Source organism: Mauremys reevesii, linkage group 9 (assembly GCF_016161935.1).
Source record: "Mauremys reevesii isolate NIE-2019 linkage group 9, ASM1616193v1, whole genome shotgun sequence".
Taxonomy (NCBI): Eukaryota; Metazoa; Chordata; order Testudines; family Geoemydidae; genus Mauremys; species Mauremys reevesii.
The window spans coordinates 5,350,163-5,375,732 of record NC_052631.1 but is presented as its reverse complement, the minus strand read 5'-3'; the positions used below and the strand labels follow the sequence as shown (position 1 = coordinate 5,375,732).

General features: G+C 42.0%; 1 protein-coding gene across 1 annotated transcript; it reads right to left on the bottom strand.

Annotated features, from left to right (window-relative positions):
• Positions 1-470: 470 nt before the first annotated feature.
• On the bottom strand, positions 471-20,082 carry FYTTD1 (forty-two-three domain containing 1). Its single transcript, XM_039487617.1, has 9 exons — positions 19,824-20,082; positions 16,950-17,081; positions 10,586-10,731; positions 8,432-8,544; positions 5,511-5,607; positions 4,281-4,345; positions 3,222-3,296; positions 2,244-2,370; positions 471-762 (listed from the first exon to the last, which is right to left on the bottom strand). Exons 1-9 carry the CDS (start codon positions 20,005-20,007, stop codon positions 667-669), a joined length of 1,035 nt encoding a protein of 344 aa, XP_039343551.1. The 5' UTR covers positions 20,008-20,082; the 3' UTR covers positions 471-666.
• Between the last annotated feature and the right edge of the window lie 5,488 nt (positions 20,083-25,570).

The window sequence follows — 25,570 nt, the reverse complement described above, 5'->3', positions numbered from 1 at the left end:
GAGTAGTATAGTCTTCATGCCTGTTAAGTACCTGGCCTTTCTGACAGTAGTTTTACTTTTTCAAATGAGGATGCAAAAAATTTAGTCTCCAAGAAAGGAAAAAAACCCACGAATGTCAAAAGCACAAAGAATTACAACCAAACCCCTATGAAAGAAAAAGAGGCGGCTACGTCTTGAACAGAAATACTCTCAAACTCAGGCTTTATGCCAAACTGCAATTTGGAGTGAAGCTTTCTGGCAGAGTGTCTGCGTCTCTGAAAAGAGGTTTGTAATGGAAATATTGACACGAACTTCACTATAGTAGGGGTTGAGGAGCAGATACTGAATGTCACTAAAAAAAATAATTAACTTTTGCCTGCCGTTTGTACTTGGGTTGTGAGGGAAACTGAAATAAATCTACTGCCTTAATCACCAGCTGGGGTTACACAAAATCTGTTTAGATCAGAACACACCACCACTTACCAAGCAGATCAGTTGCCCCATTTTTGCCTGGGTCATTGTGTCTTTTTACTATTAAAAGTAAAATCAATAAGGATATTTAGTTGTGTCAGCATCCTAACAAAAAGTCTGGAGAACTTCAATGACATATGCTATACTCTTCTGCCCACTTTCATCCCAGTTTCTCAGCTCGGTGGAGTCTTTATATATGTGTCCTTTCAACAGCCTTTAACCCACTGTTACGAAACGGCTTCCTTTGGTCTGAGACAGGGCTGTTCTTTGTTCCTTGAGGATCCCAAAGCGCTCATTCAAAGTCATTCCAGTCTGAAAAACAAAACCATTTCATAATAGAGCTTGCAAAGTATCAGACTGATCTGTTACAATGGCAAAGTTAGGGCAATGAGTATCATCCCTGCCTAGTTCTGCTCAAATCAGATTTTTTTCATCCATACTGAAACAGGCATCTAAGGGTTGTATATAAACAAACACTGAAGATAAGTTAATCTTGTTTTCCTTCTTTTGCAGTATTTATTTAAAAAAATACATGAGTAAAATACATCTTAACTATATTTATATGGGATGCAAGAACATTAATGCAGTGTTCAGCTACAAGTGAAGTCAGGAAATTCAAAAATATCAATTAAGGTAAAAAAAGCTGAAAACAGAACTTTGACTCCACAGATCTGTTCTCCATACATATTAAATTACATCTGCCAACTTCAGTAACTAATACAGGTTTTTACTATTTTACATTCCTGTTGTTTCATAGTCCACACAGTTGAGAGAGCAAACTGGATTCTACTCTAGCTAACAATTCACTTATTTGACTTTGTTCACAAGACAACTTGCAATATTCATACAGGTGATGATTATGCTGGGTTCTTTCTTCATCTTCTCCTTATTGTAGGAAAGAGGGAGTCAGTTACAAAAAAGCACCTTTATTTGTAAAGCAAGATTTGATCTAAAATCACTGAAAAAGTCATACAACACAGCAATGACATTTTTATGGGGTATTGTCACAGTATGATTTCAGTTTCACCACCTGTAACACTGATGAGTTAACACCAGTCTGAAATTTTAATTTTGTACATCCTGATATTCTCAATGTCATTCCTCATCCCTGCCCCCGCAATTTAGTTTTCCTTTTCACTTAAGACACAGCTGTTGCATAACTGTAGAGTGACGTAATTCAGTCTAGCAACTTTGTTAGATACAAAAAGCCCAAATTCTGAAGCCACAAAATTGCACAATTTTGTTTTCCCAAAATGTCAGATTTTGATGTGCTCTATTCTGTAGACTTAGGAGCCATGGCACTGCATATGAACAAAAAACAATATAACTAAATTCCCAAGGAGATTTTCTTCAATTTTATACATATGCAAAAAAGTTTTTGAAGAGTCATTGTTTTCAATCCTCATCTGAAGTTGAATTAGTCATATTCAGCCATCTGCGTTGTGCAGAAGACACAACGGGGGTGGGGGGGGGGGGGGAGTGTTCCCCGCTGTCCTCTCAGTTTAGGAATATAGTGCCCTTCATCCAGGAACACCACACTGCTACACAACTATTAAGTTTTAAATCCTATGTGAGGTAGATAGGCACAACAATTTTTTTTAATAGTAGGTCCAGAGAGGTTAGGTACTTGTCCAGAGTTACACAGCAAATTAATGCCAAAACTGGAAGCAGAATCAATAAGCCTAACTACAAGTCCCCTACTTTAGCCCTAGACAACTCTATTAACAAGAAGCCCCACACCTCTTAGTTATATGTTGAATCACTCCAAGTAAGTGTTAGGAAACAGCTCTTACCTGTTTTCCAACACTGTTGATATCAAATTGCAACGTAACTCCTTTGGGAATCTTCTTCTCTTCTGGTTGCTCCTTCTTCATTAGAAATGGAGGCATAGGAACACGAGTTAGCCGTGGCTTCTGGGAACTGAAAGAACACTATTTTTAAAATGGCACATTGAATAAAGGTTGATGTAACAATAATCAGGTGTTACTGTCTACAAAGATGTACTATGAAAAGACAAGAGACCACACTGCCAAGTACACTGCTAATACTGCAACAGAAAGAAGAATTATTAGAATATGGCTGAAACACTGACTGGATAGTTGGGAATGTTTGATTTCAAGGAGGCAGAGTATAACCATTCATCACTTCACTGAAAACAATATCTGCAGATTAAATGGGCTAAAAAGTAGGTAGGCTAGGGGAAGAGAGCCAATATTTTAAAATTAAATTTTAAATATTTGCATATTTATTTTAAACCTCTAGCCCTATCGATATATAGTGATTCTTTACTGTCAACTTTACAAGCTTTAGCTACAAAGAGCAAGGCTGGTGCAGTTCCCTTTTAAAGGATAGGTACCACTGATCAAAGGTTTGCCCAGAGTTCTGAAGTTGAACACTAAGAATCTTAATATACAGCTATCCTGTCCAATTTACAAAAAGGAACACAAGAATATTTGTCTGATTTAAACTCAATTCTACTGTTATCTCTACAAAACTAGAGAGGATCCAAGTACCAATTCCTGGACATTCAGTCATTCAAGACTTGGTGAGGAGAGGGGAATTCAATTCAAGCCCACACCAAGCTCCTGAGAAACCTCTAAGTGCGCCACAACAATTACACATTATCTGAACACAGATTGAGAAACAGAAGGGGCCTGATCTTGCAAAGCCTCCACAGACAGAATGGTAAGTATGGAGAGCTTGCTACACCAGTCCCAGAACCAGTAACTGGAGTTATGAAGGAAGAAGATTGTTTGGAATGTTCTACTCACACTGGGGATGGGATTGCTCCAGGGTTGTCAATAGATACAGTCAGAATGCCTCCATTTGTGGTAGAAGTACGCCATCTAGTTTGAAAGCACAGGAATCACTTATACAGGCTGAAATTCCAGTGTACCATTTGGGCTTTACATGAAATTCATGTTCCTGACTAGCCACTATTTTAAAAGTCTGTCAGAACTCTAGAGTTTTCAGAGTATAGGGTGGCATACCAAGACTACATACAACCAGGCACAAGCTACACATCTATATGGACCACTAGCATAGACTGAGCACAGGCCTTTGAAGCCACTAAATTGTCCAACTATTCAGAGCAGCTCTAGATGACATTGGTGAAGAGTGCCAACACATAATCCACCCCAGCATTTCAGTAATTGCTAGAGCAATGGTGGGAGTTTCTGAAAATATTCAGTGCAGATAAGACCAGATAGGTCCATCAAATCCAATAGTGAGTCTGAAATTCTGTTACATATGCTGCTTTCATATGAGCTGTTTATTCTTCCTACTATAGCTTGCTGCTGTCCCTTTTGCTTATCCATGAAGAGCCTGGGAAGTGGAGATTCCTTCTTTCCTCATAGACATGCCTAACTTATCTTCCTTTTCACATGTAAGCCTGGAAAATGGCCTGTCTCACTGATTTTAAACTGTTTTACAGGCTCTGGATTTATAAGTTAGGTATAGTAGCTGCTACATCGACAGAAGGGGAGAAACTAATGTCCTATATAGAGCCTTGGGCGCAGAGCTTACTTAGTAGCTCTGAAATTGGCAACAGATCCCTAATTCCTGGAAGCATCTTGTGCAAGCGATCCTTCCAGTTAAACTAAGAGCTGCTGTAAAAGCAGGCAGGAAGGAGGGAGAAAGGGATGAACACTGTTTCCCACCAAACACATAGTACATCATCCAAATTCATGTCACTACTCAACTCAGAAGCCCACAAGAAAAGGTTCCAGTCGCCACAAGTTAGAGTACTCTGGATACGGCAGGACTAAAGCAAAGCAGTTTAAATGGATAATGCCTTAACTGTAGCTCTTCAGCTGAAATATGACACTTACTGGCGAGTTCTCTTTGCTGCCTGATTATCCAGAAGTTCTTCTACTGGCTGTACTTGTGCCTGCACCTGAAAACACAGAAAGATGGGTACAGGATTTGAATACTGTTACACTTCCTGATCTTGCAGTGTGAGGTTTTAAAACATGAACAAGAATCTATGAACACATCCATAAGATATATACCAAAACAGACCTATAACTTTAGTGCTGTTCAACCGTGGATGGTCACCTTAGGCCCCAGAAACTCATGTTCCCTTAGAGCATAGGCAATTTTTATAAAGGGATTAAAATAAAGAAATTTACCAAAAAAATGTAACCCAATAGGCAAGAGAGATTCCATCCAGAGTGATAAGAACCAGACAGGGTGGAAGCTTACCCACACCCAGGGTTGGAATAGAGGAGAGAGAGTCACAAACTGGGATGTGGTGAAAAAAAAAAAAACTTACTATAAGAGTTTCTGTATCTAATGCCACTGAATCCCCCTACCAATTTGCAGTTTTATCACATTCTGATTGTTTTTTAATCTCCCCTCTGGTAGTCTGAAAAATCCTCACTAAAGCAAGTGACTCCACATGGATTGACCCCTGTATCTGTGCAGAACCCCACTGAAATAAGTGGCGCTCGTGCCTACTCATGCAGTGGCAGTTGCAGTTAGGGCTCAAACATACAAAGGAAAAAAAATTAAAAACCATTTCTCTTTACATTCTTAGTTATTTGACTTACTTTGAGGCTGATTTATGGTTTAACCATAAAAATCTATATCAATCTGTATAACCATTTATGGTTTAAGGCTAAACCAATCATGCAATTCTGAAGCTTATTGCTTTCCATCCTTCAACTAAAGGCAACTTTAAAAACCCATACCTAGTTTTAAACAATTCACCTTCAAGAAGAAGCTGCACAAGCTTGCCACTATCCTGAAATATGCACCCCAATTCCATACACCTCAGAATGATTCAGCTGTTTTTGGGGTACAAAAACACTCACATATTGCTCTACAAGAAATATTTAACTCAAGATAGGACCAGGTTTTTCCTGGAATGGTAAGTATATGGTCCCAAGGCCACTTGAAGTGTTGTCTTTTCAGAGATCAAAGAAAACACGTCAAGTGAGTTTATTCAGAGTTGATCTAGACAGTCTGATTCATCAAATGTGGGACTGACGAAGAAAATAACATTCATTTTAGAGTCTAGTGCACAGTATTTATTTTATTTAAGAAAATTTTTATTGTACCTTCAGACCCCTCCTGAAGAGGAAAGTTGCTTGACGCATGTCTTTCTGCTGGTTTAGTTTATTTCCAATTCTGGCAAAAGTGGATGGTATATTACTCCTGTAACATTTTACAAAATAAGACCAATATCATTATCAAAAACTTCTATGGCCAGCCAATTTTTAGAGAAAAATAGAACAAGACTGGGGATAATGGAGTCAAGAAGCAAACGTCTCATATTCCCCAATGCATCACTAAGACAAGTCACATTTAGAAACTGAGCCTTTCAACTTTGTTGGTCCCAACTAAATATTTAAATGAGGGTAGAGTGGGTTTATTAAATCCACATTTTTCTTTTAAACACATGGAGTTGTCACGGCTACAGGGAAACTAGACCTTAGACCACTTTTTAGTCTCTCAGGTGCATCCTTTAGGTGATAGGCCTGGCTTCCTGCACCTCATTTTGGGTGGAAGCACCCAGTCCAACCACACTCAGACTGAGTCTCTGGGCTACAGCCCTCCTTGTTCCCAACCATGTTAATGACACAGGGGTAACTTAGGTTTGACACCTGTAAGTTTCTCTCTTCAGGAAACCTCTGACAGTATATTTTGCATGAGCACAGAAAGTGTCTTCAAAACAAAACATTATTTATTCATTCCTCAAAAGGTATTTAGGAAAATGGGTGAACAATGAAAGTCCTACATGCATGCCTCCTTACCTAAGCTTAACCTCTCTATTCATAGCTCAGGGCGGTCCAGCTTATCTCCATCTCTCTGAGTTGATTTGGGAGAGCCCATCTGTTCTGCTCAAAGCCACATAATCCCTTGTCTCTGTCAATCCAAGTGTCAGTTTTTCCTCTGCTGACAAGTGGCTTTCCCCCCTACCCCACCCCCCACTTCTCCCAGGGTTGCATTGCTCCCTCTAGGCACAGAGGCTCCCCAGGAGGTCCAAAGTGAGTGGACTCTCTGAGGGGGGCTCGCAGAAAGAGATGGGTGTGCTGAAGGCTCAGAGGTGTGGTTCCAGGAGGAGGCGGTGCCTAGGGCTTATCCCCCGAGAATGTGACCCCCGAGGAGGGCTGTCACACCGAAGGAGGTTCCTCCCAGGGACCGTATGCAGCCAACAGAGCATGGGTCCTGTGAGTCTGTGACAACAAGGTAGGAAGGATGGTTGGCGAATGCACCCCGTAGACTATTAGCAGGTAGACAGCAAGCTTGCTGCTTTGGTCACAGCATCAAAATGAGGAGGAGTTATCACTCCCACGTGGAGATGGGCAGGGACCAACCCTGGGTCCCACTCTGCTCCACATGGGAGAGCTAACACACCCTGGTTTCGATGCTGTGACCAAAGTAAGGAGCTGGCTGTCTACCCTCACGGTTTGGGATTTCCTTTGATCCTAGGCTCAGCTATAGAACGAGTCTGTCTAAACTGGTATCGAATCAAGAATTCCTAGCTCTCAGGCCTTGTGCGTCTCTGCAACGTGTCCTGTTTAAATGGTGTTCATTGAGAGATTAGTGTACCAGCTGTGCCCTCTATAGGAGAAAAACTGCCTATTTTTAAGTGAGACACGAACGATAATAAAATTGTTAAAGTTGTTTAACTAAGTTTTTATGGTCTAATTGCCAAAACCATTTTAAAAGAGAGTAGCAGATTCTGGTTTTTTAATGATGGAAATCTGGAGACCTCCAAGAACATCTACTAAATTATGTACTCCTGAACAAAATGGGGCAATATGGAAAGGGGGAGGAGGGAGAAATCAACTGATGAACAAAGGTTAGCTTGATTTCCTTAGGTGGAACCAGCCCAACACTCTAATGAAGCGTGTGCTACTGTCAATATTTGGCTAGAAATAGATAGTCGGAGAAATATTCTACCCTAAAAAAAAAAAAATTTAGCCTTATGCATCTCATGACTGCACTAGTCCACATATTTAGCATTTCCACTTGAACAGGACAATAGAAGTGCCTGGTTTATTTTGGCCGAAACCAGAGGATCCCTGTCCACATACAAGAGTTGGCCGGACAAACCCCCAAGTCATTTGGCTCACGACAGAGTGAGACTACACAACATACACTTTACGCTGCAAGTTACTCACTCTCCCGCAGCCTTTACATTAGAATGCCCTAGTCTTAATGGAAAGTCTACAATTTTAAACATAGTATTCAAAAGGTGAAAAATTAAGTGTTCCAGGTATCCCCAAACCTCTGACTGCCAGGAGCTGGGACTGAACAACGAGGGATGAATCACTCAATTGCCCTCTTCTGTTCATTCCCTCTAAAGTCTCTGGCACTGTCCACTGTCAGAAGACAGGGTACTGGGCTAGACAGATCATTACTCTGACCCAGTATGGCCATTCTTAAGTGATCCAGACAATTAATGGCATTCGCACCAGTAGCTACGGGGCAAGGTTTAATATTTAATGTGCATAACATTGCCTTGTGCAGTAAACTGTTTTTAAAATGGAAGCATCTGCAGTTTAACACAGTACATTGGAATAATTTCGGAGCAAACAAAGCACATTATAGTTTTCATGAAACTGAAAATGGTAATAGATCCTGTAAAGTGTCTTACAATGAGAGCGAAGTTACTTAAATAAGAATTGTCACTTTTATAGTTACCTGAACTTAAGATTCCATATATTAACCATTTTTATAGATCTGGAACACTCGAGCTACATATTTTATTTGTGTTAAATGGAGGAAAATAGCAGGTGTAAGTGAAGAAAGCTGCTTCCTAACAGTTCCAGGAAACAACTGATCTCATCATCAGGGCACACAAATCAGGGTATTGCATGAGGGCTACTAACTGTACAAGATTTTATCCTACTACTGCTGCCAGTCTTAGCTCTCTTGATCCCAAGTCAGCACTGCCAGAAACAGAACTCCTCAACACTATCGAAGGGATGAGCTGGAAAAGGCATCTCGAAACAGCAGTTAGAAATCTCACCTCCTGTTTAATGGGACAGGCCTCCTGAGAGCTGGCATTTGTTTTCTCTGCAATTCAAATGGCCTCTGAAGGGTCATTTTCCTTTTCAAAACTGGGTAGTTTCGCTGTGTGTTCTTTAAAAATAAAAAAGAATTAAATATCCAAGTAATGGTGGCCTGTCATAACTCATTCAAAGTTAATCAATCTAAATCAGTGGTTTTCAAACTTTTTTCTGATGACCCAGTTGAAGAAAATTGTTGATGCCTGCGACCCAACAGAGCTGGGAATGAGGGGTTTGGGGTATAGGAGGGGGCTCAGGGTTGGGACAGGTGGTTGGGGTGTAGGGGTGAGGGCTGCAGAGTGGGGCCAAGAATGACGGATTCAGGGTGTGGGAGGGGTCTCTGGGCTGGGGCAGGAGATTGAGGTACAGGAGGGAGTCAGGGCTCTGGTCTGGGGGTGTGGGCTCTGGGGTTGGGGTGCAGGAATGGGCTCCAGGTTTCAGGGGGTGCTCAGGGTTGGGGCAGGGGATTGGGATGTGGGGTTACCTCTGTTGGCTCTGGTCAGCAGCGCAGCCAGGGTGCAGAAGTAGGCTTCCCACCTATCCCGGCACCCCGGACCGCGCTGCACCCCAGAAGCGGCCAGCGGCGGGTCCGGCTCCTAGGTGGAGGCGCACAACTGGCTCCGCGTGGCTCTTGCCTGCAGGCACTGCCCGCCCAGCTCCCATTGGCCAGAAGCATGGAGCCGGTACTTGGGGCGGGGGCAGCACATGGAGGCCTGTGGCCCCCGTAACTACAAGCCAGACCTGGAGCTGGCTGCTTCCAGGGTCCCTGGGTGCTGAGCAAGGTGACCCAGTGCCTTACATTCTGAGACCCAAACTCTGAAATCCACCGATCTAAATGTCTCATGGATTACTTCACTTAAGCTGATGGTATAAATCTATCCATCAAGAGATTTACCTCTTTGTTATCAAATTAATTATTCACTTCGTCCAAGCCCCCCCACCAAAAAAGTAGTCATTATAATCTAAATTTTACCATCTGTCCAAGACCTTGTTACAAGTTGCAATTCGGAGAATATACTTAAGCATAACTTGTATACCTCTGAAAATATACAATACAAGCAATTCTAGGATCCTTAAAGAGTCACCATGGTTTCAGCAAACTTTGTTAGAAGATGTCAAATCAATTCAACCACATTTTCCTTACTGTTGATTCTCCATGTGTAAAACACTTCCCTTCCTCTTATAATTAGCTTGCTGCTCCTCCTGCCTGAATCCTTAAGAACATAACAGTCCACTGTGATGTCAAGAATCACTTCCACAATTTTGATGAATTCCATATTCTAATATACTTGCCACATGAGACGAGCACACCGCCTGGCCTAAGTCAACTCAAAATTAGAACCTTGCTTTTAAGTTTAAAAAAAAAAAAATCCTTCTACATTTGTTTAAGACTGGGTATATTCTGTTCTGGACTTGTGCCAGACTATTTCTGCTAGACCAAGCAAATCAGTAACAGATTTAGAGTCCGCTAACTCCTAGACTACCAGAACTAGGTACAAGTTCTAGATGCCATTGTAGAGAGAATCTCAGGTTTCATATGGCAGTGTTTTTCTACTCTTAACTTTTTCACATCACAAGTAAGCAGAGGTTAAGAGTCACATTCTGATTACTTTTGTTACCCCCCCACCTGTACTTGTTCTAGGATTTTAATCACTTCAGATAGGATTATTCAAAAATGCCTTCACTTCATATAGTATGAAGCATTATATTCTGGCTTTAAGTGTTTGCGATTATCACTCTAAACTCAAGTCAGATCTGGAGTAGGGTGAGGGAAATGCTAGACAGTATTCACAGTTAGGCTATTTTAATGTAATGTTAAGGGCTAGAAACATTGTTGTAACAGTATAAATGCATTCAGGACCAGTAAATCTTTCAAAGAACTGGTCTTGGACAAGTTATGACAAAGTCTGCAATACTTATTTTAACGCAGATGTGTTTTACCAGATACTTGTGTTACCATTATACTATAAATATATTTAGATTTTTTAAAAACTAGTCAGTCTGAATCTTTTATAGTATGCTTGTCGCACTAATTATTCACTTCTTACTTTAGGAATAACTCTCCCATTGCCAAGCACGGACAGTTATACAAGGTACAAAAATTGTATTCCTACCTTCTCGCTAAGTGGTTGTCTGTTCAGAGGACTAATCCCTCCACGTGAACCTAGTACTTTCCTCGCTGCCAAGCCAGTTATAACTCCATAGGGCCGCTTCTTCCCTGTTACCCTCCTTCTGCGTCCCAAACGGTTCTTACCGAAACCTACAGTGGAAAAAAGCAGCACTACTGAACTGTTTCAGAAAGACACCATAGCCTATAGCCTTGGGCACATGATATTCAGTGACAGCTAGCTGCACAGTTACAATGTAAGCTGAGAAACAGACGTTTTCCAAGCATGGGGCATGCTGCCCTAAGGGGGTGCAACAAGGTTATCGGGGGGCATGAGGACCTGATAGGGCCATGTTGAACTGCTAGGGTCAGCAGGGGACTCTGCCCAGCAGAGGAAGTGGGTGGGGTTCTATGAAGATTGTCTCGTCAGGATCAGGCTCCCTGCCCATCTTGCTCCCGCACTGCTGCAGCCACAAAGTGCAGTCACCCTCCTCTTCTGGAGAGGCAGACACAGACTCTGAGTGGGGGGCTGCAGGCTGCACCCTGGGAGTACTGCTCTTCCCTGCCAGACAGAGCCCCCTGCTGGCCCCAGCCCTCAGCACAGCCTCAGGGCACAGAGCCCCATCCATGTCCCCTGACTGACAGAGGGCTTGGCTACACTGGAGAGTTGCAGCGCTGGTGGAGGCTTTACAGCGCTGCAACTTAGTAACTGTCCACACCTGCAAGGCACATCCAGCGCTGCAACTCCCTGGCTGCAGCGCTGGCTGTACACCTGGTCTGCTTGGGGTATAACGAGTGCAGCACTGGTGATGCAGCAATGCTCGTCAAGTGTGGCCACACACCAGCGCTGTTATTGGCCTCCAGGATATTAGGAGATATCCCAGAATGCTTTTAACTAAATTACTCTTTGTTTTGTTATGATGCCTCTCTTTGTTTTGTTGTGAACTCGGGGCTCAGGGAGCTGCTTATCTAAAAAACAAACACAGCTCTTGTTTGCTGTGATCAATCTGTAACTGACTGTGAACAATCAATTGAGATAACCCACTACCTTGCTGTGAATGAGGCAGGCAGGGGGATGAGTGTTTGCTTGAGGAGAGAAAGGGGGGGGGAGGGGGAGAAAGGGAGTCCGTTGGAGCAGCTGCTTATCTGGTCTGCAGGCTATTTGCAGTTAAGAGTAAATGAGGGGTCGAGGAAATTCAGATTTTGCAAGGCAGGGAGCTGAAGTGTCGGCTCCAAAAATCCACTCTCTCTCTCCCTGTCACACTCCACCCCACCCCCCTCTTTTGAAAAGCACGTTGCTGCCACTTGAACACTGGGATAGCTGCCCATAATGCACCACTCCCAACAGCGCTGCAAATGCAGCCACACTGCAGCGCTGGTAGCTGTGAGTGTGGCCACACACCAGCGCTTTCCCTACACAGCTGTACGAACACAGCTGTAACTCCCAGCGCTGCACATCTGCAAGTGTAGCCAAGCCCAGAGTCTGTGAAGGGGAAGAAGACAGGGCCATGCTGCAGGGCCAGAGGCAGTAGGGTATGGAGTCTGGTGGAGGGATGGGAAGTACTCATAGGCTGTAGCCTTCTGTTCCCCTCCTGACACCAGCCCTTCAGATAGGGAGCCAGGTCCTGGCAGCCGAGGCTACCTGACCGCTGTAGAGAGTGGAAGGCTTCCTCAATTGCCACATGGCGAGTACTCCCCACCCCCTATGGTACCATTACTTAAAAAGAGGGAGACATGAATCTCTGAAGGGGACACAACAAGAGAGTTGGGGAACCTCTGTTTTAAAGCAAAAGTTATTGGCCTCGTTGCAGATGCTGCTGCTGCTGCTACATCACATAAGTCAGTTCAACGTTGGCCTTAAACAAAGAAGATAACTATATCAGACCATAGCCGAACAGCACAAAATGGCATATTTTATTTCTACTTTCTGATCATACAGCAAGCAACAAGAGTTTGGAAAGTCTCAGCTTATAAAACAGGAATTATACTCAGGTGCGGTCTACACTGTCAACATCCACCATCCTGGAGGGCCCAGCTGCAACAGGGGACTCCACAGGCAGGATTCTAACAATTTGGTTTTGTGCTATAAGTGAGACAAAACCACAATTTAATCATATTCCTAAATAGCATTACACCCTGCAAAGACCAAGACTAATAGGATTTGAGAACACAAGTTGGTCTCCCTTCTACAGTAATAAACAAATCATGTGTTTGCTCCGTTTTGAAGGGGAACACACACCCTGTTATAAACATGTTCAAGGACAGAGATTTCAGTGTATAATAGACTGGACAGTAGAAAACAGAGGTAGAGCCCTTCATTCTAGGTCAGCAGCGCTTAAAGTAGTTACATCTGACCAGGGCATGGAGGATCATCTCAAAGTGACTTCCTCCCTATTGGAAGTGGTATGGAAAGCAAAAAAAAAATGGGTGAAGATTTTTTAGACCGTCTTCCACTAACTTTTTCTTACTACCTCACCCTCCCAATCTCTAACTCCTCCCTCCCTGATGTCCTTCTGAAGAAGCTTGACAGCACATTAAATGACCTCCAGAAGCTCATTTCTGCTGCCCATATATAGCAAAGGATCTGCTGCAGCATCACGCACCAGGTTCTATGTATTCCATGATTCCACAGTTCCAGTTTACTGCGGAATCCACCCCTTGCCTCAGAATTATGCTTCAGAACCTAACATTTCATTTAAAGTTTCCAGTCCTCTTGGTTGTGAAGATCACTTTGAAAAAGTGAAATGAGTATAATCAATGCAGCAGCTCTTCTTAGTCTGCTAGCTTGAAATAGCAGCTCTGGGATGTATGAACTGCCCTATTCATTTCAAAACTTGCTTTCACAATCATTTTCAATTTGAGCACTAATTATTATATTGTTGATTATTGCATCTGATGCAGCATTGGGGATGAATTTTGCCTGATGCATTAAGTACATCACCTGATATGAAATTGTCAAGTGCCGATATTCAATATGAGGCTTTTATTCACTATATTTCCCCCCCACACCTAGCTCTAATTCAAGATACTTAAACACATTTGTAAGGTACACAGTGAACAATCCTTACACATTTGATCCAGGCTACCCTAGTAAAAAACAACCTCTGAGGCCTGGAACAGACATGTGGGGGAACACATCCATATTAACTTTTACAAATGTGTGAAATACCTGAATTAGGGGTAAAAAAGGTATAATAAAGGCCCACAGAAGCAGCAGCAGAGCATAGCAAAAAAGGAATTAGATTCAAGTTACTAAGGAATTCACAGTAAAAAAAATCTTTAGTCAGTAGGCTCCTATTTTGGTTTCAAAGGACCTGGGCCATGAGAAATACTCAAGAACCAGATGTGACAAATGAGAATGTCTAATTTTTGTGTGTGTGTGTATATATATATATATTATATAGTGATTTGATTTCACTGTTCAATTTTGTATTGCTGCTGTCTGAATGCACAGAGTTAAATCAAAGGAGGCTGTAAAAAGGCTGTTAAAGAACCAATCAAGAAAAGTAAAACAATGAGACAAATAAGAGTCTAGCATCAAAGGGTAAACTAAACCCTTATAGAAGCTGAAAGATAGACAAACAGTTCAGTCAATGGCCAGAGTGTGTCAGTGGAAAAAGCTAACAGGCTGGGAAGACTCATTCACAGACAGAAACAATATAATGTAAGCAGGAAGCATGTTTCTCCCAATTCGGGAGGGGAATAAGCCCGAGTTCTGGATAGAGAGATTAAGTTTAAGGAAATGTGTGTAGGACTCTTGTTTTGTATTGCAGCCCTGTGCACTTTGTACCTTTGGGTGAAAGAATAAATGCATTGTTTTGAAGACGTTGTTTGTGAGACACTTTGATCAGCCGTTGTCCCACGCTCCCAAATTTGGATCCACTGAAGTAGTCTTGGTTGGTATCCAGGGACTGTAACCCAGATCCTAATCTAAGAGCGGGAGAATTGCAAAATTCCACCCAAGGAGAGATAGGATCAAGGCCTGACATCTGTGGGGGTGCACTCAGACCCCACGATGGGACAGTGGTGCTCTTGGTTCAGTTTAACAGTGTCAATAAAGATGAATTAAAAACAATTATGGCTCTATCAAGGCAGAGAGATAATATTTAATATTCTGGGAATAAAGACCCCCAAACAAGATCAGTGAATTGCAACAGTGCAGCAATGCCTGAACAATGAGTAGCTGTTGATATGCTTTGGAGAAGAACTGTTCAGAACCTGAAAAAGCATCCAAGTGAAATGAATAAGGCTCATTTCCCACTAGAGGCGATCTTGTCTAGTTGTGCAGGAAAGAACAGTTGGCAGGGGGGTGATTTAAAATCTGAAAAAAGTTGTGACACGTTTCCTGTTTTTAAGCCAGCTCTTGCAATAATGAATACAAGCCAGAGAGAGCAGTTCCAAGAGACTAGGGGACTGTCAACATAATTGTATTTAAAAGTCCAATCTGCATTAATAAATGTCACTTAAGATACTTGTAATATTTTCATATTTTCAGTTCTAATTTTCCATTTGAAAATGAAAATTAGAACAGAAAATATTACAAGTATCTTAAATGACATATATTAATGCAGATTGGACTTTTTCATTTGGCATGGCTTGGACAGTGAAAGGAGGCTAGTATATTTATGATCAATTTCCAGTCAAAGACACTTATTCCTTCTCATGCACTTTATTCTGCTGTGTTTGTAGCCCAAATATTAGAGGTGCATTTTTAAAGATTTCCAAACAAATTTATTTTAAACTAATCAATTTTATGAGTTAGGTTTGGTTTTCATACAAAGCCTATGTTTTGGGACTAAAACACATAACCCATTACTCACACACTATACATCAGATGTCCCCTAATGCACCCGCGTACTGGACCCCGGGAGAGCACCCGCCGAAATGCCGCCGAATTTCAGTGGCATTTCAGCAGGGACGCCTCTCGATGACGCCGCTTGCCGTCGAAAAGTGACTTCATTGAGAGGCATCGCCCCCAAATTTCGGCGGGGACGCCTCTCCATGATGCTGCTTATCGACGGCAAGCGGCGTCATTAAGAGGCATCGCCGCCGCCGCAGTGGTCCTTCATCTAGCGCCCGCCAGACAAAAAGATTGGGGACCACTGCTATACATACTTGAGTAACAAATCAAACACTCCGATGCATATAAACTTTCATCCAACACTTGTTTCCCATGTTTGTATTAGCAATTGTCTCCTTTTGTTTCTTACTAAAAGTCCACTAAGAGACAGCTGCAAGCTTAAGTTAAACGACTTGCTACAAAATGAAATAATGCAGAAGTGGAATTTTTAAATGCCTCATAATTCACTTTAGTGCATCAATCATAAGCTTATTATTTCATCAGAATTGGAAGCTATACAAAATTAACTGTCTATTATCCACAATGCTAAGAAGGTACAAATAGTTACCTTTCAAACCACCAGTGTCACAGCCACATGTCTAGTTAACCACCTAGAATTTAGGTGGTGCCTCAGAAGCATCTGAATACAGTCTACTGGAAACATTCATCATTATAAATGAAATCTTAAACAACATTAGATAGCAATGTTGACTTAATTTTTTAAATTGTACACCTTACCTCCTCTTCACTGCCCTCTTTCCCTAAAACTCCACTGCACTGTAACACTATAGGCCTGCAAAGTGAAATATGGCAAGATCTTTGTTCACAAAGGATGTAGCTGGAGCAGCTTCTCACTCAAGCACTCTGCTCCATCATTTTGTGCATTCTGGAGAGTAAAGAACTCAGATTTAATTAAGTCTTACTCTGCAGGCTTGCTGCATAGAGGCAGTGTCACAGACTCAAGTAGGGTACTGAAATGCAAGATATGTAGATAGCAGTTGCCTTTGTGAAAGGCCTGATAGGCAGATACAACTTAATGAATGTACCAGTTTGGTTCTGGTTTACAGAAAGGTTTAGGAACTGGCAAGGACTCTGGGTTTCTCCACCTACTAACCCTGACCATTGTGATATCCCTCTCTCCCACTCCTCAGAAGAGGGCTAGAGGGATGTAGTTCACAATATACTGTCAATACAACTTCCAAGAGAAAGCTGAACAAAGAGCAAGACTCCCCAACTCATGGAACGAGTGTGATACAGCCACAGCTCCTGTTGTCCATGGAAATCCAAACACTGAGCCCACATGGAAGCACTAGCACACAGAAAACTTATTTAAGAGGCTCACAAACTAGAGTTGAATTATAAATTTAAACCCCACACATGACAGCATTTGGAACAGACTGAGTGAACTATTAAGTCAACCCATACTTTTTCATAAAGTACAAAAAGAGGTGCTACATGGCTTTACTTAGTAGGTGACATTTCACCTTATAGTAATTATGAGAACTGTGTTACATTTTTATAAAGCACATACCTGTCTGCTGTTGGATTCCCCACCTGGTCCCCCTCATCCTGAACTGTCGAGTTCCATTCTGTTGAAGCCTTCTGTTCATTTTGGGGGAGTACTGCTTTCTTTCTTCTTTCTTATTCAATTTAATTATATCATCTGCAAAAATAAAGGTTTATGATACACTTTAGACTTAAGTATTTTAAGTAGTGATAAAATCTTAGTTGCTTTGAATTAAGCCCTATAGCCCTTACTCAGGCAAACTCCCAGAGTCAGTCTTTTAGGAATAACTCAATTGGAGAGTAAAATGGAGCCAGGGCTACTTATTCAGTTCTTCAGATTTATTGGTGGGGATGTCACTTGCAACTCATCATTCTTTCCAGTATTTCTCTTGCATTAGGTTCTCCAAGACCAATAATGAAAATTAAGCTATCCAGTAAAGAGAGTCAGCAGTTAGTAGCGCCCAGTGAGTGGCACCAGTTTTTCTGCATTGTACAATTCTTTGACATTGGTAGGTTAGTATTACAATCAAGTGGCACTGCTGTATTCAGCAAAGATATAAGAAATCTACACTTTTCCCTTTTTTTTTTTGCGGCAGCTATTAAAGTAAACCAAGTTTTGTAGATAATTTTAATAGCAGGAAATAGGTCAAGCATAACATTTTTGGGTTAACTGTATGGAGGAACCAGAAGAATCTGCTTCTCAAAAAAAATTTGTTTCAAATTAAGTGTCTGGGAACATAGCATAATCAATCATACAAAGTCAGAAAATACCAAACTATGTTCTAGAAATATTACTTCTATAATACTGCTTGGTCTATATATATTTTATGCTACATATGTTATAATATTAAATATTGTAAGCACATATTTAATCAGAAAAAATAGAAAGTACTATGACATTCATACAAAGCAGCCAAGTTAGCACTGGAATTTTAAGCTTCCAAACATTTATTTACTCCATTTTAAAACACATTTTAAAGCAGATGACCCACCTCCCACATCACTTTAGAACATTCAAGGTTAAAAAAACCAACATATTAGACTGCAGACCAACTGACAACTCAAGAATACCTTTGAAAACACAGAGACTAAGCGGATGAAATAATATATTTTATTTCACCAACTGAAATTGGTCCAAGACTCAAGCTTTTGAGCTCCATAGAGCTCTTCATCAAAAATCATGAACTCAAGCCTTGTCTATACTTACAACGCTGCAGTGGTGCAGCTGCACCGCTCTAGCTGTTAGTGAAGATGCTGGCTATGCCAATTGGAGAGCTTCGCCCATTTGTGGTACTCCACCTCCCCAAGAGGCAGTAGCTATGTCAACAGAAGAAGCCTTGTCTACACCAGGGTTAGGTCAGTATAACTACGTCGCTCCACACCCCGAGGGATGTAGTTATACCGACATGAGACATTTGTCAACAACTTTTCTGACACCATGACAAATGTGGGATTTCATAGAATCCATGATCCTGCCAACCCTACGACAGATTACATGCCTTTAGCTGAGGGACAATAGGAATGGATGATTCTGTTTTCATGTAAATTACCCCAGTAACAAACTAAACATGAGATTAGAGAAAATATGAGGAGAATAATTTCCAAACGAGGTGTCACCCCATGACGACACATTAGCAGTTCTCTGTAAAGTATTGCTATTGACACACCCATAGTAAATCATTACTAGATAAAAAATGGATGCAAAGAGAAAACGTTAAAGTGAGACCAGAATGAAACAAACTAGGCAACCAAAATAAGTATCTTCCCTAGCCACTCATACACTATATACAAAAGCCAACCCCTTATCCTCCCACATTCCTACCTTTAAGGGAGCCCTGAGCCAGTGTTTTACAGGTTTCATCCAAATGAAGGACTGTGTTAGTCACTTGGCAAAGCCCATTTGATATGCAATAAAAATGGGCAAGTTGTAGCCACCCTCACATTTTAAGGTGACCCGCAAAGAAGTTGTTTGCATCTTTATAAAGGCAAAATGAAGTCCGTCCCCCAAGAAAATCTCTTTTACATTAAAAAAAAAAAAAGGTCAGATCTTGTTCTCCCCAGAATTTTTGGAAACTTGATGTTAGGATAACTAACAGGATTAAGACATCACTGATTCAAAGTAAAACTGAATTGAGAAGATACATGAATTCTTTTAGGCAGAGTGTTTAAACTCAGCTGTTTGCCTTAAGAAGAAAAAAGCCCAATTTGCTAAAGCCTAAATACCCTGACCACTTCAATGGTGAGTCCACCTGTATTTCTGAGGCTCTGCCAATGGGTCAAGCACCTAGTATAGACCAGGCTGGCCAGAGCTAAGGTGAGAGATCCAAACAGCAACTTTTCGTTGTTATATAAAGGCCTCACTTTTTTTCCACTACAACAACAAAGGGGGCCCAAGCCTGACTCACTGTGCTGGGCCTAGTCCCCCTCCCTGAATATTTTCCTTCGCAGGGCATGCCGGACCAGGCCTGCCTTCCTCCCTCGGGGAGGCTGGTCCCCCTCCCACTTGAGGCAATGGGCCTGAGCGGCCCCCCAGCTCCCCTAGCCGCTGTTCAATGGGTCCTACCTGAGGCCCACTGGGCCGCAACGCGTGCCAGGCCCCCGGCTCCCCACCCCCCCAGGGAGGGGCAGGCCGGGGAGGGGGGGGAGTGGTCTCGGGGGCCGCCCCCTTCCATGCAGTCGGCAGGGCCTCGGGAGACGAGGCCCAACCCGCGCTGGACCCGCTCACCAAGCTAGTCAGGCCCAGGGCGCCTCGCCTCCCCGCCCCGGCAGTGGTGGGGTCCGTGCCCTCCCTCCCAGTCACACACTGTCCGGTCCGGTCCGGTCCGCGCCCCCTCCCCCGCCCTCGCCGCACGGCCCGCGAGACCCACAGGTGGTGAGGGCGGCCCGCGGCTCTCCTCACCCAGCGACATGTCGATCTTCTCCAGGCTCTCGCTGCTGCCGCTCCGGGCAGCCGCCGCGGAGAAGCCCAAGGGGGTCGCCCCGACACGGAAGCCGTTCATGGCCGAACTGAGAGGAGCCGCCGCTGCCGCCTCCCCTCCCTGACTGAGACAACGGCCGCCCACTCTGCGCACGCGCGGTAACATCCTCTCCGGCCGACCCAGCAGCCAGTGTTGTGGCTGGCTGGCGCTCGCGCGATTAGACGGGAACAGGCGCGTGCGCATTCAATATTCGTTGGTGGGTGTCTGCGCATGCGTAAAAGAGGGGTCAATTATGAGGTCAAGCTTCCTCCGGGAAAGGCCTGTAGTCTCAGCCTCAGTATGCCCCCTACAGGTCAGGAGGAGAATGTCCAGCACAAAGGAGGCTAGTGACTTCACAAGGCGTCCATAAGAACATAAGAAAGGCCGTACTGGGTCAGACCAAAGGTCCATCTAGCCCAGTATCTGTCTACCGACAGTGGCCAATGCCAGGTGCCCCTGAGGGAGTGAACCTAACAGGCAATGATCAAGTGATCTCTCTCCTGCCATCCATCTCCATCCTCTGACAAACAGAGGCTAGGGACACCATTCTTACCCATCCTGGCTAATAGCCATTTATGGACTTAGCCACCATGAATTTATCCAGTCCCCTTTTAAACACTGTTATAGTCCTAAAACACCTTGTGCAAAACGTCCATGTGCAAACACCTTTGTATACCACTAAAGACCCTGTGCAAATGCCCCAGTCAGTGAATGATTAAATACCGCCAATCCATGCACACGCCTTTGCATGCAACTAAAGAGCTCCTTGCTTCAGTGCAACTACTCCCACATGTGATTAAACTGCCCAAATATCACGTGCCCTTGCCCCAGTCTGCCCCCAACTAAATACTCCTGTGCAAATATCCTTGTGTGGCCAATTAAGTACCCTAATACACAGCTAAATACTCTCATGTAAATAACCCAGTGCACTACTATATATACCTATCTCTGTGTGCATGCAAATATGTATCCCCATTGCTCTCTATCAAGGTTTATTAATCTTGCTAAACTAATGAATAATTAATTAAATATTAATTCTCATCATGAAAATAGGTATTTATCTAGTGGTTAGGTTACAGGACTCTGGGATTCAAGGTATGTGGATTCTATGCTCCAGCTTCAACTTCCAGCCATTGGATCACATTATACCTTTCCCTGCTAGACTGATGAGCCCATTTTTAAATATTTGTTCCCCATGTATATGGTTATAGATTGTAATCGTCACCCCTTAACCTTATCTTTGCTAAGATAAATAGATTGAGCTTTTTCAGTCTATCACTATATGGCATGTTTTCTAATCCTTTAATCATTTTCTTAGCTCTTCTCTGAACCCTCTCCAATTTATTAACATCCTGCTTGTATTGAAGGTACCAATACTGAACACAGGATTCCAGCAGTTGTCACACCATTGCCAAATATAGAGGTAAAATAACCTCTCTACTCCCACTTGAGATTCCTCTGTTTATGCATCCCAAGATTGCATTAGCTCTTGCAGCCCACAGTATCACCCTTGTCGGGGATCTCTCTTATCCTAGACGGCTCAGGTTTCGTTGTCCGACTGCAAAGAGACAGGCAACGACCAGCAAGAATCAAACTATCAAGTTCTTTATTGTAGCATGCCACACAACAGAGAACTGCCCATCTCACTCCATACAGAACCAGCCCCCCCTTCACAAATTCAAACTGCTTTTTATTAGCTATTCCATCGCGTCATCATTTACGTTGCGTCATCACTGTACCTTCCCAGCATTTGTTCCCAGCATACAAAACAAAGAACAACTGTTACTTCTTGATAACTTCATGCTTAGTACAAAAAAGAATACATGTTACTTTAAAAAGTGTCTGCAAGCATTTTTCCCAGACTCTGCAAGCACTGTCTTATCTAGCAAGGTCATACAGTCAGCAACCAGGCAAGCGCCTGACTGTTTCAGCTACTATATTTTTTCTTCAGTAGGCCTTGCTGTGTTATTGCTAAGCAAAACAGGCCATCAAGGCAAACTTATCACCCTGATAGCACATATGTTCAGCTGATTATCCATAACCACCTCTAAATCTTTTTCAGAGTCATTGCTTCCCAGGATAGAGTCTCCTAGTCTATAAGTATGGCCTACATTCTTTATTCCCATATGTATACATATTGTTTGCTTCCTTCCAGTTTACCAAGCTATATAGATCGCTCTGAATCAGTGACCAGTCCTCTTAATTATTTACCACTCCCGCCATTTTAGTGTCATCTGCAAACTTTATTGGTAATAATTTTATGGGTTTTTTTCCAATTAATTGATAAAAATGTTAAATAGCATAGGGCAAAGAACCAACCCCTGCAGGACCCCACTGGAAACACACCGCTCAATGAAAATTCCCCATTTACAGTTACATTTTAGATCTATCAGTTAGCCAGTTTTTAATCCATTTAATAATATTGTTGTGAATTGGCTAGTGTGTATTTACACCACTTCCTTCTAGTGGATGGAATTGCTCAGTTGTGTGTGATAGGCTCCGTATAGCTAATGACTAATAGAGATTCTCCTTTAGCTCTGGTGGGGTGATGGTGCCCGTGTTCCTTGAGGATCTGAGTTCAGTCTCTATGGTTACTGTGAAGTTTCATGTGCTCAACATAGTGATAGATGTGAAGTCTTGGGGGCCACAGATTTGGTGTTTTAAATACCTTCTTCAAGTGGTTGATGATGAGTGGGAGTAGGGAGGCTTAATTCATTCATATTTGTAAAGTTCATTTATATTCTCAAAATGGATAGTGCTATAGAATTACCAAGCCAAGTACTAATGTTAATATTATCAAATGTAATATCCTTTATGTAAAATTGTAGATCTGATTTCTGTGTTGCTATGGTGCTGGAATGGGGCACTGGCTGGTAGTAGCATTCATCAACACTAAGATACAAATGCTTTGTTAAACCCGTGACAAATAATTTAGCATCAAAGGTGGCAGAAGCTGTCTGTCCAGATGGCAGATGGAAATCACAAAACACAGACAGACTGCACAACAGTTATTGATGAGTCTTATTATCCAAACCAGGAGGCCAGCTGTCTACAGCTGGACATATACAAAAGAAAATTGAACAAAGGTTCTGATCTGAAGGAATATTAACTCCAAACTCTTAGTGCCCCCAAATGGACAAAGTCTTTTAGGGGTCATTGAGGGGTTGAAGCAAACATCAGGTCTTGGATTTATATCTAGATTTCATGAGTGTGCAAATGGCTAGCTAAGTGACAGCTAAGAGGAACTGCATAGTGCTGCTGCTATAATTATGTAGAACAAATCCTTAACCTTATAACAGGTTTAGCTCTATCCCAGACTGTATTTCTATGGTATCTCACACCCCCAAACCATCCTTAGCATAGATTCTGGCAATGCCATTGAGAAAGCTTATGCTCAAATAAATTTGTTAGTCTCTAAGATGCCACAAGTACTCCTGTTCTTTTTGCGGATACAGACTAACACAGCAGCTACTTTTTAGTTTATTATGGGGATGAAGATACTGTCAAAATAAATAAAAAAAATGGCTCAATCCTGAAGTCCTTACTCAGTCAAAATTCCTCATATGAAATCCTGGTCCCATTGAGTCAATGGCAAAACTCACATTGACTTCAGTTGGGATACATTTCACCCTGTTGATTAAAAAAGCCTCTGAATGAAAATGTAGGACCGAGTTCAGCTCCCACTTAATTGAGACCTGTATTGGGTTTTTAAGATCTGATCCAGAGCGCATTGAAGTCAATGAGAGGCTTTCACTGATTTCAGAGGCTCTGAAACAGATCTTTCCTAAATATCTCTGAATCTAATCTACCCTATAGTGTTATGTTGAAAGGTGTCTTGCTTATAAATTGATGTTTAAACACCAGGGTGAAATTCTCAATAAGAAGAGTTGAAATTGCCATGCAATTAACTCACTCAAAAAATTTGAAAGCATTTTTCATAACTCATACTATTTAAGTTCAGAAGCATTAGATCATCTAGTCTGGCCTCTTTTGTAACACAAGCCAGAGAATTTCACCCCTGTACTGAGCCCAATAACTTGTACTTGATTCAAGCATGAAGCGTATATTCCAGAAAGGCATTCAGTCTTGATTTAAAGACATCAGGGGATGGAGAATACACCACTTCTCTTGGTAGCTTCTTCCAAAGGACAAATGATAATATTTATTCTAGTTTTTATAATCTGGAGTAGTCTTTCCTGGATCTCCCTCCCTAGCAAACTCCCCATCTCATGATAAAACAGTTCTCTTTTCCTTTACCTCTGTATTTTGTAGTTGATATTTTCTATTGCTTTTATTATTTAATATAGACAAGACAAAATTTTATTATTTACAAAGTGTCTATAGTTTGTATGGAAAGATACTCCCAAAAGAGCCTGATCCTACAGATATTATTGACATGAGCAGTCTCATTGACTTCAGTGGGACTAGGTTCCAGGCTTGGGCCCAAGAATTATGTTACACTGTTTTGCATTTCTCTCAGTTTAAACAATGAAACCAGACTTGTCTGTTTCATGCATTTATAGTCAGTTTCACTGGGCATGTTCATATAACCCTTGCTCACAGGAACAGTTTAAATTATTTTTAATTTTCCATCATATTTTTACTGTGACAATCAGTAAATATACTGACAGGTTTCAGAGTAGCAGACGTGTTAGTCTGTATCCGCAAAAAGAACAGGAGTACTTGTGGCACCTTAAAGACTAACAAATTATTTTAGCATGAGCTTTCGTGAGCTACAGCTCACTTCTTCGGATGCATAGAATGGAACACACAGACAGGAGATATTTATACGTACAGAGAACATGAAAAGGTGGAAGTATGCATAACAACAGGAAAAGTCTAATCAATTGAGATGAGCTATCATCAGCAGGAGGAAAAAAACTTTTTGAAGTGATAATTAAGATGTTTTAAGTGATAATTTAAGTTCTCCTCACACCTTCTATGGGCCATCTTAATTATCACTTCAAAAAGTTTTTTTTCCTCCTGCTGATGATAGCTCATCTCAATTGATTAGACTTTTCCTGTTGTTATGCATACTTCCACCTTTTCATGTTCTCTGTACGTATAAATATCTCCTGTCTGTGTGTTCCATTCTATGCATCCGAAGAAGTGAGCTGTAGCTCACGAAAGCTCATGCTAAAATAATTTGTTAGTCTTTAAGGTGCCACAAGTACTCCTGTTATTTTTTTAGTAAATATACTTATGCTCTGGTACTGCCTGTGTGATATGCACCCTGCAAATTTTACAGACGGGATGAGAGTAGAATAGGCCTGTGTAACATTTTTCTTGTCCCACAATATGTGGTGGAAGCTATAGTTTGCTGGTAGCAGTAATCCCTATGGCATTGTGAGAGTTCTAGTGTCTTTATTGAGTGCCTTCTGGGGAGTGTTATTACTTGTATTACAATAGCATCTAGAGTCCTGTAGCGTCTCAAATCATTTGAAGTATTGTATTATATGACAAGTAACACAATAACTCTTAGAATATAAACGCTTCAGGTCCAGGACCGAGTCTTCCTATGTGCATTGACAGTGGCTAGCGTGTCCTGGGTGCTAACAGAATACAAATAAATCAAACATAATAAAAGCACATAAACAAGAGTTACTGAACAAATAAAAATACAGAAATCTTGGCTCCCTGAAAGGGAGCTATAGCACATCAAGCAACTTCACAGCCATATTTGGAGTTT

Bases quoted from the DNA above. Each gene is read 5' to 3' on its own strand.
- FYTTD1 (XM_039487617.1), bottom strand. From the start codon at position 20,007: ATGTTACCGCGCGTGCGCAGAGTGGGCGGCCGTTGTCTCAGTCAGGGA. The intron at 8,545-10,585 runs GTAGGAATACAA...TTATTTTTAAAG, and splicing joins GACAACCACTTAGCGAGAAG to AACACACAGCGAAACTACCC. The intron at 4,346-5,510 runs GTACAATAAAAA...CTGTGTTTTCAG, and splicing joins TCTTCAGGAGGGGTCTGAAG to GTGCAGGCACAAGTACAGCC.